Raw genomic sequence first — 13,325 nt, 5'->3', positions numbered from 1 at the left:
ATGTGTAGTTCTCCGCTGGGTACAGGCAGCCACTGACTACAGCTCCCGGCAGGCTTGGCGGCGGGCCGCGTCCCTTAGCTGTGTGTGGTGACCCGCGGGTTGGGATCTCGGGTGTGATCGGCGGGCGGTGACCCGGGGGGCGGCCGGACGGGCACCATGCTGAAGTGCATCCCGCTGTGGCGCTGTAACCGGCATGTGGAGTCTGTGGACAAGCGGCACTGCTCCCTGCACAGCGTGCCCGACGAGATCTACCGATATAGTCGCAGCCTGGAGGAGCTGCTGCTGGACTCCAACCAACTGCGGGAGCTGCCTAAGGTGAGGGAGGGGACAGAGGGGCAGGTAATGGGGAGGGCAGAGGGGCAACTACCAGGATAAAGGGGACAGAGGGGCAGGTAATGGGGAGGGCAGAGGGGTAACTACCAGGATAAAGGGGACAGAGGGGCAGGTAATGGGGAGGGGTAAGTACCAGGGGCAGAGGGGTAAGTACCAGGAGCAGGATGGGAGGACAGAGGGGTAACTACCAGGATAAAGGGGACAGAGGGCTGGATACTGTGGAGGGGTAAGTAGCAGGGGCAGGATGGGAGAGTAGAGGGGTAAGTACCAGGGGCAGGATAAAGGGGACAGAGGGCTGGATACTGCAGAGGGGTAAGTACCAGGGGCAGGATGGGAGAACAGAGGGGTAAGTACCAGGGGCAGGATGGGAGAACAGAGGGATAAGTACCAGGGGCAGGATGGGAGAACAGAGGGATAAGTACCAGGGGCAGGATGGGAGGACAGAGGGGTAAGTACCAGGGGCAGGATGGGAGGACAGAGGGGTAAGTACCAGGGGCAGGATGGGAGGACAGAGGGGTAAGTACCAGGGGCAGGATGGGAGGACAGAGGGGTAAGTACCAGGGGCAGGATGGGAGGACAGAGGGGTAAGTACCAGGGGCAGAATGGGAGGACAGTGGGGTAAGTACCAGGGGCAGGATGGGAGGACAGTGGGGTAAGTACCAGGGGCAGGATGGGAGGACAGAGGGGTAAGTACCAGGGGCAGGATGGGAGGACAGAGGGGTAAGTACCAGGGGCAGGATGGGAGGACAGAGGGGTAAGTACCAGGGGCAGGATGGGAGGACAGAGGGGTAAGTACCAGGGGCAGGATGGGAGGACAGAGGGGTAAGTACCAGGGGCAGGATGGGAGGACAGAGGGGTAAGTACCAGGGGCAGGATGGGAGGACAGAGGGGTAAGTACCAGGGGCAGGATGGGAGGACAGAGGGGTAAGTACCAGGGGCAGGATGGGAGGACAGAGGGGTAAGTACCAGGGGCAGGATAAAGGGGACAGAGGGTTGGATACTGTGGAGGGGCAACTACCAGGAGCAGAGGGGTAAGTACCAGGGGCAGGATGGGAGGACAGAGGGGTAAGTACCAGGGGCAGGATGGGAGGACAGAGGGGTAAGTACCAGGGGCAGGATGGGAGGACAGAGGGGTAAGTACCAGGGGCAGGATGGGAGGGCAGAGGGGTAAGTACCAGGGGCAGGATGGGAGGACAGAGGGGTAAGTACCAGGGGCAGGATGGGAGGACAGAGGGGTAAGTACCAGGGGCAGGATGGGAGGACAGAGGGGTAAGTACCAGGGGCAGGATGGGAGGACAGAGGGGTAAGTACCAGGGGCAGGATGGGAGGACAGAGGGGTAAGTACCAGGGGCAGGATGGGAGGGCAGAGGGGTAAGTACCAGGGGCAGGATGGGAGGGCAGAGGGGTAAGTACCAGGGGCAGGATGGGAGGACAGAGGGGTAAGTACCAGGGGCAGGATGGGAGGGCAGAGGTGTAAGTACCAGGGGCAGGATGGGAGGGCAGAGGGGTAAGTACCAGGGGCAATATAGACAGTGCAGTGAGAAGGGCTGATACTGTAGAGAGCAGAGACCTCGGGGACATAGCGGCCGGTACAAGTGACAGAGCGAGGATGGAGGGGGCAGCAGAGGGGCTGGGTGACTTGTGCTGCTGCTGCAGGGTACACACTGTGGGGTCGGGGGCATCATGGAGGACGGCGTCATATACTGGAGCGGAGCTGGTTGTCTCTGATTTATTTTTGTGGCCGACACTGACGTCTGTGATTTTATTTATTTTAATTAATGGATTCCTTGTGTAATGTAGATTGTGAGCTTATAGGTCCAGAGAGCTCAGGCCTCGCAATGTACACGGGGAAACATACAAACTCCTTGCAGATGTTGTACTTGGCAGGATTCAAATCCAGGACTCCATCGCTGCAAGGCTGCAGTATTAACCACAGAGCCGTGTTGCCGCTTACTGATGATGTGATGTTGTGGTTGTGCAGAGATCTGGCTGACACTGATGATCAGTGCGTTGGTCGGAGCAGATCAGCGACCTCTGAGCCAGGGATTTGTCTCAGCAGAGATGTGTGTGTGGATGGCGCCCTATGAGCGGAGTCCCCTCTGTGCTGCACAACCACATTATTATCTCATCAGAGGGACTCCGCTCACTAACGCAACATCTGTATAATAATAATGTGCCCTGTAGTTATATTATACTGGAGGAACCAAATATCCAGGAGGAATGTACAGGAGGGCGGGGCAAGTCACAGCATAAGTGCAACACCTGTGTCACCCCAACCTGCCGCCATCTTTTCTCATCTGTGTACCTGACAAGTAGAGTATTAGATATACACTACAGAGAGGTGGACGCTATTACTATCTGTTATCAGCCATGTCAGGAAAGGCCGACTGTAGGACAGGGGAATACAATCTATTACTATCTGTTATCAGCCATGTCAGGAGAGGAGAGGCCGACTGTAGGACAGGGGAATACAATCTATTACTATCTGTTATCAGCCATGTCAGGAGGAGAGAGGCCAACTGTAGGACAGAGGAATACAATCTATTACTATCTGTTATCAGCCATGTCAGGAGAGGAGAGGCCAACTGTAGGACAGGGGAATACAATCTATTACTATCTGTTATCAGCCATGTCAGGAGAGGCCAACTGTAGGACAGGAGAATACAATCTATTACTATCTGTTATCAGCCATGTCAGGAGAGGAGAGGCCGACTGTAGGACAGGGGAATACAATCTATTACTATCTGTTATCAGCCATGTCAGGAGAGGAGAGGCCGACTGTAGGACAGGAGAATACAATCTATTACTATCTGTTATCAGCCATGTCAGGAGAGGAGAGGCCGACTGTAGGACAGGGGAATACAATCTATTACTATCTGTTATCAGCCATGTCAGGAGAGGCCGACTGTAGGACAGGAGAATACAATCTATTACTATCTGTTATCAGCCATGTCAGGAGAGGCCGACTGTAGGACAGGGGAATACATTCTATTACTATCTGTTATCAGCCATGTCAGGAAAGGCCGACTGTAGGACAGGGGAATACAATCTATTACTATCTGTTATCAGCCATGTCAGGAGAGGAGAGGCCGACTGTAGGACAGGAGAATACAATCTATTACTATCTGTTATCAGCCATGTCAGGAGAGGCCGACTGTAGGACAGGAGAATACAATCTATTACTATCTGTTATCAGCCATGTCAGGAGAGGAGAGGCCGACTGTAGGACAGAAGAATACAATCTATTACTATCTGTTATCAGCCATGTCAGGAGAGGAGAGGCCGACTGTAGGACAGAAGAATACAATCTATTACTATCTGTTATCAGCCATGTCAGGAGAGGAGAGGCCGACTGTAGGACAGGAGAATACAATCTATTACTATCTATTATCAGCCATGTCAGGAGAGGACAGGCCGACTGTAGGACAGGAGAATACAATCTATTACTATCTGTTATCAGCCATGTCAGGAGAGGAGAGGCCGACTGTAGGACAGGGGAATACAATCTATTACTATCTGTTATCAGCCATGTCAGGAGAGGAGAGGCCGACTGTAGGACAGGAGAATACAATCTATTACTATCTGTTATCAGTCATGTCAGGAGAGGAGAGGCCGACTGTAGGACAGGAGAATACAATCTATTACTATCTGTTATCAGCCATGTCAGGAGAGGACAGGCCGACTGTAGGACAGGAGAATACAATCTATTACTATCTGTTATCAGCCATGTCAGGAGAGGAGAGGCCGACTGTAGGACAGGGGAATACAATCTATTACTATCTGTTATCAGCCATGTCAGGACAGGAGAGGCCGACTGTAGGACAGGGGAATACAATCTATTACTATCTGTTATCAGCCATGTCAGGAGAGGAGAGGCCGACTGTAGGACAGGGGAATACAATCTATTACTATCTGTTATCAGCCATGTCAGGAGAGGAGAGGCCGACTGTAGGACAGGGGAATACAATCTATTACTATCTGTTATCAGCCATGTCAGGAGGGGAGAGGCCAACTGTAGGACAGGGGAATACAATCTATTACTATCTGTTATCAGCCATGTCAGGAGGGGAGAGGCCAACTGTAGGACAGGGGAATACAATCTATTACTATCTGTTATCAGCCATGTCAGGAGAGGAGAGGCCGACTGTAGGACAGGAGAATACAATCTATTACTATCTGTTATCAGCCATGTCAGGAGAGGAGAGGCCGACTGTAGGACAGGGGAATACAATCTATTACTATCTGTTATCAGCCATGTCAGGAAAGGCCGACTGTAGGACAGGGGAATACAATCTATTACTATCTGTTATCAGCCATGTCAGGAGAGGCCGACTGTAGGACAGGGGAATACAATCTATTACTATCTGTTATCAGCCATGTCAGGAGAGGCCGACTGTAGGACAGGGGAATACAATCTATTACTATCTGTTATCAGCCATCTCAGGAGAGGCCGACTGTAGGACAGGGGAATACAATCTATTACTATCTGTTATCAGCCATGTCAGGAGAGGCCGACTGTAGGACAGGTGAATACAATCTATTACTATCTGTTATCAGCCATGTCAGGAGAGGAGAGGCCGACTGTAGGACAGGAGAATACAATCTATTACTATCTGTTATCAGCCATGTCAGGAGAGGAGAGTCCGACTGTAGGACAGGGGAATACAATCTATTACTATCTGTTATCAGCCATGTCAGGAGAGGCCGACTGTTGGACAGGAGAATACAATCTATTACTATCTGTTATCAGCCATGTCAGGAGAGGCCGACTGTAGGATGGGAATACAATCTATTACTATCTGTTATCAGCCAGGAGAGGAGAGGCCGACTGTAGGACAGGGGAATGCGATCTATTACTATCTGTTATCAGCCATGTCAGGAGAGGCCGACTGTAGGACAGGAGAATACAATCTATTACTATCTGTTATCAGCCAGGAGAGGAGAGGAGAGGCCGACTGTTGGACAGGGGAATACAATCTATTACTGTCTGTTATCAGCCATGTCAGGAGAGGAGAGGCCGACTGTAGGACAGGGGAATACAATCTATTACTATCTGTTATCAGCCATGTCAGGAGAGGAGAGGCCGACTGTAGGACAGGGGAATACAATCTATTACTATCTGTTATCAGCCATGTCAGGAGAGGAGAGGCCGACTGTAGGACAGGGGAATACAATCTATTACTATCTGTTATCAGCCATGTCAGGAGAGGCCGACTGTAGGTCAGGGGAATACAATCTATTACTATCTGTTATCTGCCATGTCAGGAGAGGAGAGGCCGACTGTAGGACAGGGGAATACAATCTATTACTATCTGTTATCTGCCATGTCAGGAGAGGAGAGGCCGACTGTAGGACAGAAGAATACAATCTATTACTATCTGTTATCAGCCATGTCAGGAGAGGCCGACTGTAGGTCAGGAGAATACAATCTATTACTATCTGTTATCAGCCATGTCAGGAGAGGCCGACTGTAGGACAGGAGAATACAATCTATTACTATCTGTTATCAGCCATGTCAGGAGAGGAGAGGCCGACTGTAGGACAGGGGAATACAATCTATTACTCTCTGTTATCAGCCATGTCAGGAGAGGCCGACTGTAGGACAGGAGAATACAATCTATTACTATCTGTTATCAGACATGTCAGGAGGGGAGAGGCCGACTGTAGGACAGGGGAATACAATCTATTACTATCTGATATCAGCCATGTCAGGAGAGGAGAGGCCGACTGTAGGACAGGGGAATACAATCTATTACTATCTGTTATCAGCCATGTCAGGAGAGGCCGACTGTAGGACAGGGGAATACAATCTATTACTATCTGTTATCAGCCATGTCAGGAGAGGCCGACTGTTGGACAGGAGAATACAATCTATTACTATCTGTTATCAGCCATGTCAGGAGAGGAGAGTCCGACTGTAGGACAGGGGAATACAATCTATTACTATCTGTTATCAGCCATGTCAGGAGAGGCCGACTGTAGGACAGGAGAATACAATCTATTACTATCTGTTATCAGCCATGTCAGGAGAGGCCGACTGTAGGACAGGAGAATACAATCTATTACTATCTGTTATCAGCCATGTCAGGAGAGGAGAGGCCGACTGTAGGACAGGGGAATACAATCTATTACTCTCTGTTATCAGCCATGTCAGGAGAGGCCGACTGTAGGACAGGAGAATACAATCTATTACTATCTGTTATCAGACATGTCAGGAGGGGAGAGGCCGACTGTAGGACAGGAGAATACAATCTATTACTATCTGATATCAGCCATGTCAGGAGAGGAGAGGCCGACTGTAGGACAGGGGAATACAATCTATTACTATCTGTTATCAGCCATGTCAGGAGAGGCCGACTGTAGGACAGGGGAATACAATCTATTACTATCTGTTATCAGCCATGTCAGGAGAGGCCGACTGTTGGACAGGAGAATACAATCTATTACTATCTGTTATCAGCCATGTCAGGAGAGGAGAGTCCGACTGTAGGACAGGGGAATACAATCTATTACTATCTGTTATCAGCCATGTCAGGAGAGGCCGACTGTAGGACAGGAGAATACAATCTATTACTATCTGTTATCAGCCATGTCAGGAGAGGAGAGGCCGAATGTAGGACAGGGGAATACAATCTATTACTATCTGTTATCAGCCAGGAGAGGAGAGGCCGACTGTTGGACAGGGGAAAACAATCTATTACTGTCTGTTATCAGCCATGTCAGGAGAGGAGAGGCCGACTGTAGGACAGAAGAATACAATCTATTACTATCTGTTATCAGCCATGTCAGGAGAGGCCGACTGTAGGTCAGGAGAATACAATCTATTACTATCTGTTATCAGCCATGTCAGGAGAGGCCGACTGTAGGACAGGAGAATACAATCTATTACTATCTGTTATCAGCCATGTCAGGAGAGGCCGACTGTAGGACAGGAGAATACAATCTATTACTATCTGTTATCAGCCATGTCAGGAGAGGCCGACTGTAGGACAGGAGAATACAATCTATTACTATCTGTTATCAGCCATGTCAGGAGAGGAGAGACCGACTGTAGGACAGGGGAATACAATCTATTACTCTCTGTTATCAGCCATGTCAGGAGAGGCCGACTGTAGGACAGGAGAATACAATCTATTACTATCTGTTATCAGACATGTCAGGAGGGGAGAGGCCGACTGTAGGACAGGGGAATACAATCTATTACTATCTGATATCAGCCATGTCAGGAGAGGAGAGGCCGACTGTAGGACAGGGGAATACAATCTATTACTATCTGTTATCAGCCATGTCAGGAGAGGCCGACTGTTGGACAGGAGAATACAATCTATTACTATCTGTTATCAGCCATGTCAGGAGAGGAGAGTCCGACTGTAGGACAGGGGAATACAATCTATTACTATCTGTTATCAGCCATGTCAGGAGAGGCCGACTGTAGGACAGGAGAATACAATCTATTACTATCTGTTATCAGCCATGTCAGGAGAGGAGAGGCCGAATGTAGGACAGGGGAATACAATCTATTACTATCTGTTATCAGCCATGTCAGGAAGGTACACTGACACTGATGATGTAAGATTGTGGCCGCACAGGTTCCAGTGCCCGCTGTGTGTCTGGCTCTGCCCTGGTAATTGCACTGATTCATGTCCCGGCTCCTGCTATATCTCTGGTCAGAAGGGCTTGGCTGTTGCTGTTTGGCTGACACCTGCGAATAAAATACTTTACAAGCTCTTTGCTGCCTAGTTTCAAATCACTGCCTTGTGCCCCCTACACTGCATTGTCGCCTTGTGCCCAATGAGAGGGTCCATTCGGCCCCTGTTTGTTGCTGCTATGCCCTGTGTGGGCTCAGGGTGTTATGTTTACTTTTAGGGTGTTTTAGGGCGAGCTGCCCTCTCTCCACTTTGTGCCCATCCGGTTCACCCAGTGTAATAACAGCCGGTTTGGTCTTACAGGGTGAACTTGTTCTCTGTGCCCTGTGTGAGGCGGGTCCAGGAACTGGGGGGCGGGGTTCCCACCGCCCCATGTCTGGGTGTGATGGGTGACATGGTGTAGTAGTTATAGTGTCGCCCGTTTGATATTTGGCAGCGCTCCTGGTGAGATGTCTCACAGGCGGCCTTTGTTCTCAGAGTTTGACTGCTAACCCCTCAGTGCCCTGTGTGCACTCATCACCCTGAAGCCCCTGTGCCCACCACCCCACAGGAAGATGCAATCGTGAAGGGCGGTCTGTACTGCGCCAGGCGTCAGCGATCACACACGTATTTTTTTGGTAAATGGCAAAATAACGATCACATCACAAATAACATTGCAAATTATGTCCAATTCCCCCAAGTGTCATGTTCGATGATCACCCAATGTCACCCGCTCTCAGAAACTCAAACCGTAGCGATCACGTGACGAGTATTGATGCTAGATTGTTAGTCAGGTCTACATTAGTCGTGTCAGGAGAGGCCGACTGTAGGACAGGAGAATACAATCTATTACTATCTGTTATCAGCCATGTCAGGAGAGGAGAGGCCGACTGTAGGACAGGAGAATACAATCTATTACTATCTGTTATCAGCCATGTCAGGAGGGGAGAGGCCGACTGTAGGACAGGGGAATACAATCTATTACTATCTGTTATCAGCTATGTCAGGAGAGGCCGACTGTAGGACAGGGGAATACAATCTATTACTATCTGTTATCAGCCATGTCAGGAGAGGAGAGGCCGACTGTAGGACAGGGGAATACAATCTATTACTATCTGTTATCAGCCATGTCAGGAGAGGAGAGGCCGACTGTAGGACAGGGGAATACAATCTATTACTATCTGTTATCAGCCATGTCAGGAGAGGAGAGGCCGACTGTAGGACAGGAGAATACAATCTATTACTATCTGTTATCAGCCATGTCAGGAGGAGAGAGGCCGACTGTAGGACAAGGGAATACATTCTATTACTATCTGTTATCAGCCATGTCAGGAGGAGAGAGGCCGACTGTAGGACAGGGGAATACAATCTATTACTATCTGTTATCAGTCATGTCAGGAGAGGAGAGGCCGACTGTAGGACAGGGGATACAATCTATTACTATCTGTTATCAGCCATGTCAGGAGAGGCCGACTGTAGTACAGGAGAATACAATCTATTACTATCTGTTATCAACCATGTCAGGAGAGTCCGACTGTAGGACAGGGGAATACAATCTATTACTATCTGTTATCAGCCATGTCAGGAGAGTCCGACTGTAGGACAGGGGAATACAATCTATTACTATCTGTTATCAGCCATGTCAGGAGAGGAGAGAGGCCGACTGTAGGACAGGAGAATACAATCTATTACTATCTGTTATCAGCCATGTCAGGAGAGGAGAGGCCGACTGTAGGACAGGGGAATACAATCTATTACTATCTGTTATCAGCCATGTCAGGAGAGGAGAGGCCGACTGTAGGACAGGGGAATACAATCTATTACTATCTGGTATCAGCCATGTCAGGAGGAGAGAGGCCGACTGTAGGACAGGGGAATACAATCTATTACTATCTTTTATCAGCCATGTCAGGAGAGGCCGACTGTAGGACAGGGGAATACAATCTATTACTATCTGTTATCAGCTATGTCAGGAGAGGAGAGGCCGACTGTAGGACAGGGGATACAATCTATTACTATCTGTTATCAGCCATGTCAGGAGAGGCCGACTGTAGTACAGGAGAATACAATCTATTACTATCTGTTATCAGCCATGTCAGGAGAGTCCGACTGTAGGACAGGGGAATACAATCTATTACTATCTGTTATCAGCCACGTCAGGAGAGGCCGACTGTAGGATAGGAGAATACAATCTATTACTATCTGTTATCAGCCATGTCAGGAGAGGAGAGGCCGACTGTAGGACAGGGGAATACAATCTATTACTATCTGTTATCAGCCATGTCAGGAGAGGCCGACTGTAGGACAGGAGAATACAATCTATTACTATCTGTTATCAGCCATGTCAGGAGAGGAGAGGCCGACTGTAGGACAGGAGAATACAATCTATTACTATCTGTTATCAGCCATGTCAGGAGAGGAGAGGCCGACTGTAGTACAGGAGAATACAATCTATTACTATCTGTTATCAGCCATGTCAGGAGAGGAGAGGCCGACTGTAGGACAGGGGAATACAATCTATTACTATCTGCTATCAGCCATGTCAGGTTCTTGTTCGCCGTGGTCCTTCTCTGTTTCTTTCGGTCTTTGCGCCTCTCTGTGGTCGTCTCTGTTACAGCTGCTGCAGCGCTCGGGGTTTGTTTTTGGCTCTGGGAAAGGGAAGGAAATGTCCAGAATTGTGGAATGAGGAAGAGGCCTTTCTGCATTCTTGGAATTCACTTCCCACCTCCTCCAGCTGCTGCAGCATCTCCATCCCTGTCTGTACAATGGTCTAGGACAGTTTGGTGTATACGTTTCTGCGCCCCTGAGTGACAAACCTCTTCTGCTCCTGTGCCTGATTGTAGCTTGTGCAGAAGTCCTGACGCCCCATCTGTCATCTATTACATGGGGCACAGCTACAAATCCCTGGGAGTCATCCTCTGTGCCCCCTGCTGTTAGCAGTCTCTGATACAGTGTAACAAGTCCTCAGCTGTGCCAGGCAGACAGGTTCTATCCCTTGGCTTCCATACATTGAGCAGCGGAGCTGTTTATAGATATTGGTGCGGTTCTCCTGCCATGTCTTGTAGTATCTCTTCTGTTGTGTCCTGTGACCTCCGCGCTATGACTGGGGGGGTCACACACACAATAGATCAGAGTTCACGCCCGGCCGCCCCTGTAGTGTAGGGGGATGTTATATGAATGGGCTGTGGTATGGCAGGGGTTAATGGCAGTCCTGTGTAAATCCCGCCTCGGGCCTGGTACACACTATTCTGTATCTCTGCCTGCTGACCATTTACACTGTGACAACCCCTCAGCTGTGACAGGTTGTGGGTCAGAGATGATACAGCTGTTACTATGAGGGGGCCCTGGTACCTGTGACTGACACTGACGCCCCCCTGTGGCCCCTCGGGTCCCTGTACTGAGGGGCAGAGACCAAACCCCTTCCGGGTTCTGTGGAGTCACCTGACGTGTCACATGATCCCCCTCAGTCAGTCACGGCTGTGTGTGTCACATGACCCTTTTCAGTGCTGCTGATTGGCTGAGGCGGGTCATGTGACCTGTGCGGCCCTCTGAGGTGATTCCAGGCTCCGACCTGCTTGTGTTTCTGGTGCAGTTGTCGGAGTTGTCAGCCATTATTACGTAATAGGTATCACATGTACCTCAGCATTGGATGTGCGAGTACAATCCTACTGTATAGTGGAGACTGACACCTGCTCAGAGTAGAGGTGAAAGTGGCTCAGTGCTACTGTATACAGGAGGGAGTTATACTACTGTTATACAGGAGTACTGTATACATATATATGCCATTCAGGGTGTGTGGAAAGTGGTGGCGGACATTACTGCTTGTGTCTCAGCATTCCTGACAACTGTGTGACCTGCGGCAGGTTATAACAGCTGTGACCGGGGGAGGGGCTGCGTCTGCTTGTATACAGATAACATTGACTGTACTGTGTTATACTGTGCTGTATACTGGCGTGTATATATACTGTGCTGTATACTGGCGTGTATATATACTGTGCTGTATACTGGCGTGTATATATACTGTGCTGTATACTGGCGTGTATATATATATATATACTGTGCTGTATACTGGCGTGTATATATACTGTGCTGTATACTGGCGTGTATATATACTGTGCTGTATACTGGCGTGTATATATACTGTGCTGTATACTGGCGTGTATATATACTGTGCTGTATACTGGCGTGTATATATACTGTGCTGTATACTGGCGTGTATATATATATATATACTGTGCTGTATACTGGCGTGTATATATACTGTGCTGTATACTGGCGTGTATATATACTGTGCTGTATACTATGCTGTATACTGGCATGTGTATATATATATTTTTCTGTATTCTGGCATGTATATATACCGTGCTGTATACTGGCGTGTATATATACCGTGCTGTATACTGGCGTGTATATATACCGTGCTGTATACTGGCGTGTATATATACCGTGCTGTATACTGGCGTGTATATATACCGTGCTGTATACTGTGCTGTATACTGGCGTGTATATATACTGTGCTGTATACTATGCTGTATACTGGCATGTATATATATTTTTCTGTATTCTGGCATGTATATATACCGTGCTGTATACTGGCGTGTATATATACTGTGCTGTATACTGGCATGTATATTCTATGCTGTATACCGTGCTGTATACTGGCGTGTATATATACCCTGCTGTATACCGTGCTGTATACTGGCGTATATATATACCGTGCTGTATACTGGCGTGTATATATACCGTGCTGTATACTGTGCTGTATACTGGCGTGTATATTCCATGCTGTATACCGTGCTGTATACTGGCGTGTATATATACTGTGCTGTATACCTGTACTGGTATATGTGTCTGTGTGTATATAGATAGATACTATACTGTACACTGGTATATATATTGTGCTGTATACTGGCGTGTATATATATATATTGTGCTGTATACTGGCGTGTATATATACCGTGCTGTATACTGGCGTGTATATATACCGTGCTGTATACTGGCGTGTATATATACCGTGCTGTATACTAGCGTGTATATATACCGTGCTGTATACTGGCGTGTATATATACCGTGCTGTATACTGGCGTGTATATATACCGTGCTGTATACTGGCGTGTATATATACCGTGCTGTATACCGTGCTGTATACTGGCGTGTATATATACCGTGCTGTATACCGTGCTGTATACTGGCATGTATATATACCGTGCTGTATACTGGCGTGTATATATACCGTGCTGTATACTGGCGTGTATATATACTGTGCTGTATACCGTGCTGTATACCGGCGTGTATATATACTGTGCTGTATACCTGTACTGGTATATGTGTCTGTGTGTATATAGATAGATACTATACTGTACACTG

General features: G+C 48.5%; 1 protein-coding gene across 15 annotated transcripts in view; it reads left to right on the top strand.

The window, feature by feature from the left end:
* The first annotated feature begins 18 nt into the window (after positions 1–18).
* Positions 19–13,325, top strand: part of SCRIB (scribble planar cell polarity protein) — a 78,732-nt gene continuing 65,425 nt past the window's right edge. For 7 of the 15 annotated variants that reach the window (XM_075269949.1, XM_075269951.1, XM_075269947.1 and 4 more), the window contains exon 1: positions 20–315. In XM_075269949.1, coding sequence (XP_075126050.1) covers positions 157–315 — 159 coding nt within the window. In that variant the 5' untranslated portion in view covers positions 20–156. Of the gene's footprint in view, positions 316–13,325 lie in introns of all 15 variants that reach the window. The other 8 variants (XM_075269941.1, XM_075269937.1, XM_075269944.1 and 5 more) reach the window with 2 other exon arrangements.

Source organism: Leptodactylus fuscus, chromosome 4 (genome assembly GCF_031893055.1).
Source record: "Leptodactylus fuscus isolate aLepFus1 chromosome 4, aLepFus1.hap2, whole genome shotgun sequence".
Taxonomy (NCBI): Eukaryota; Metazoa; Chordata; class Amphibia; order Anura; family Leptodactylidae; genus Leptodactylus; species Leptodactylus fuscus.
The sequence above is the reverse complement of the archived record's forward strand: the minus strand, read 5'-3'. Positions and strand labels throughout refer to the sequence as shown.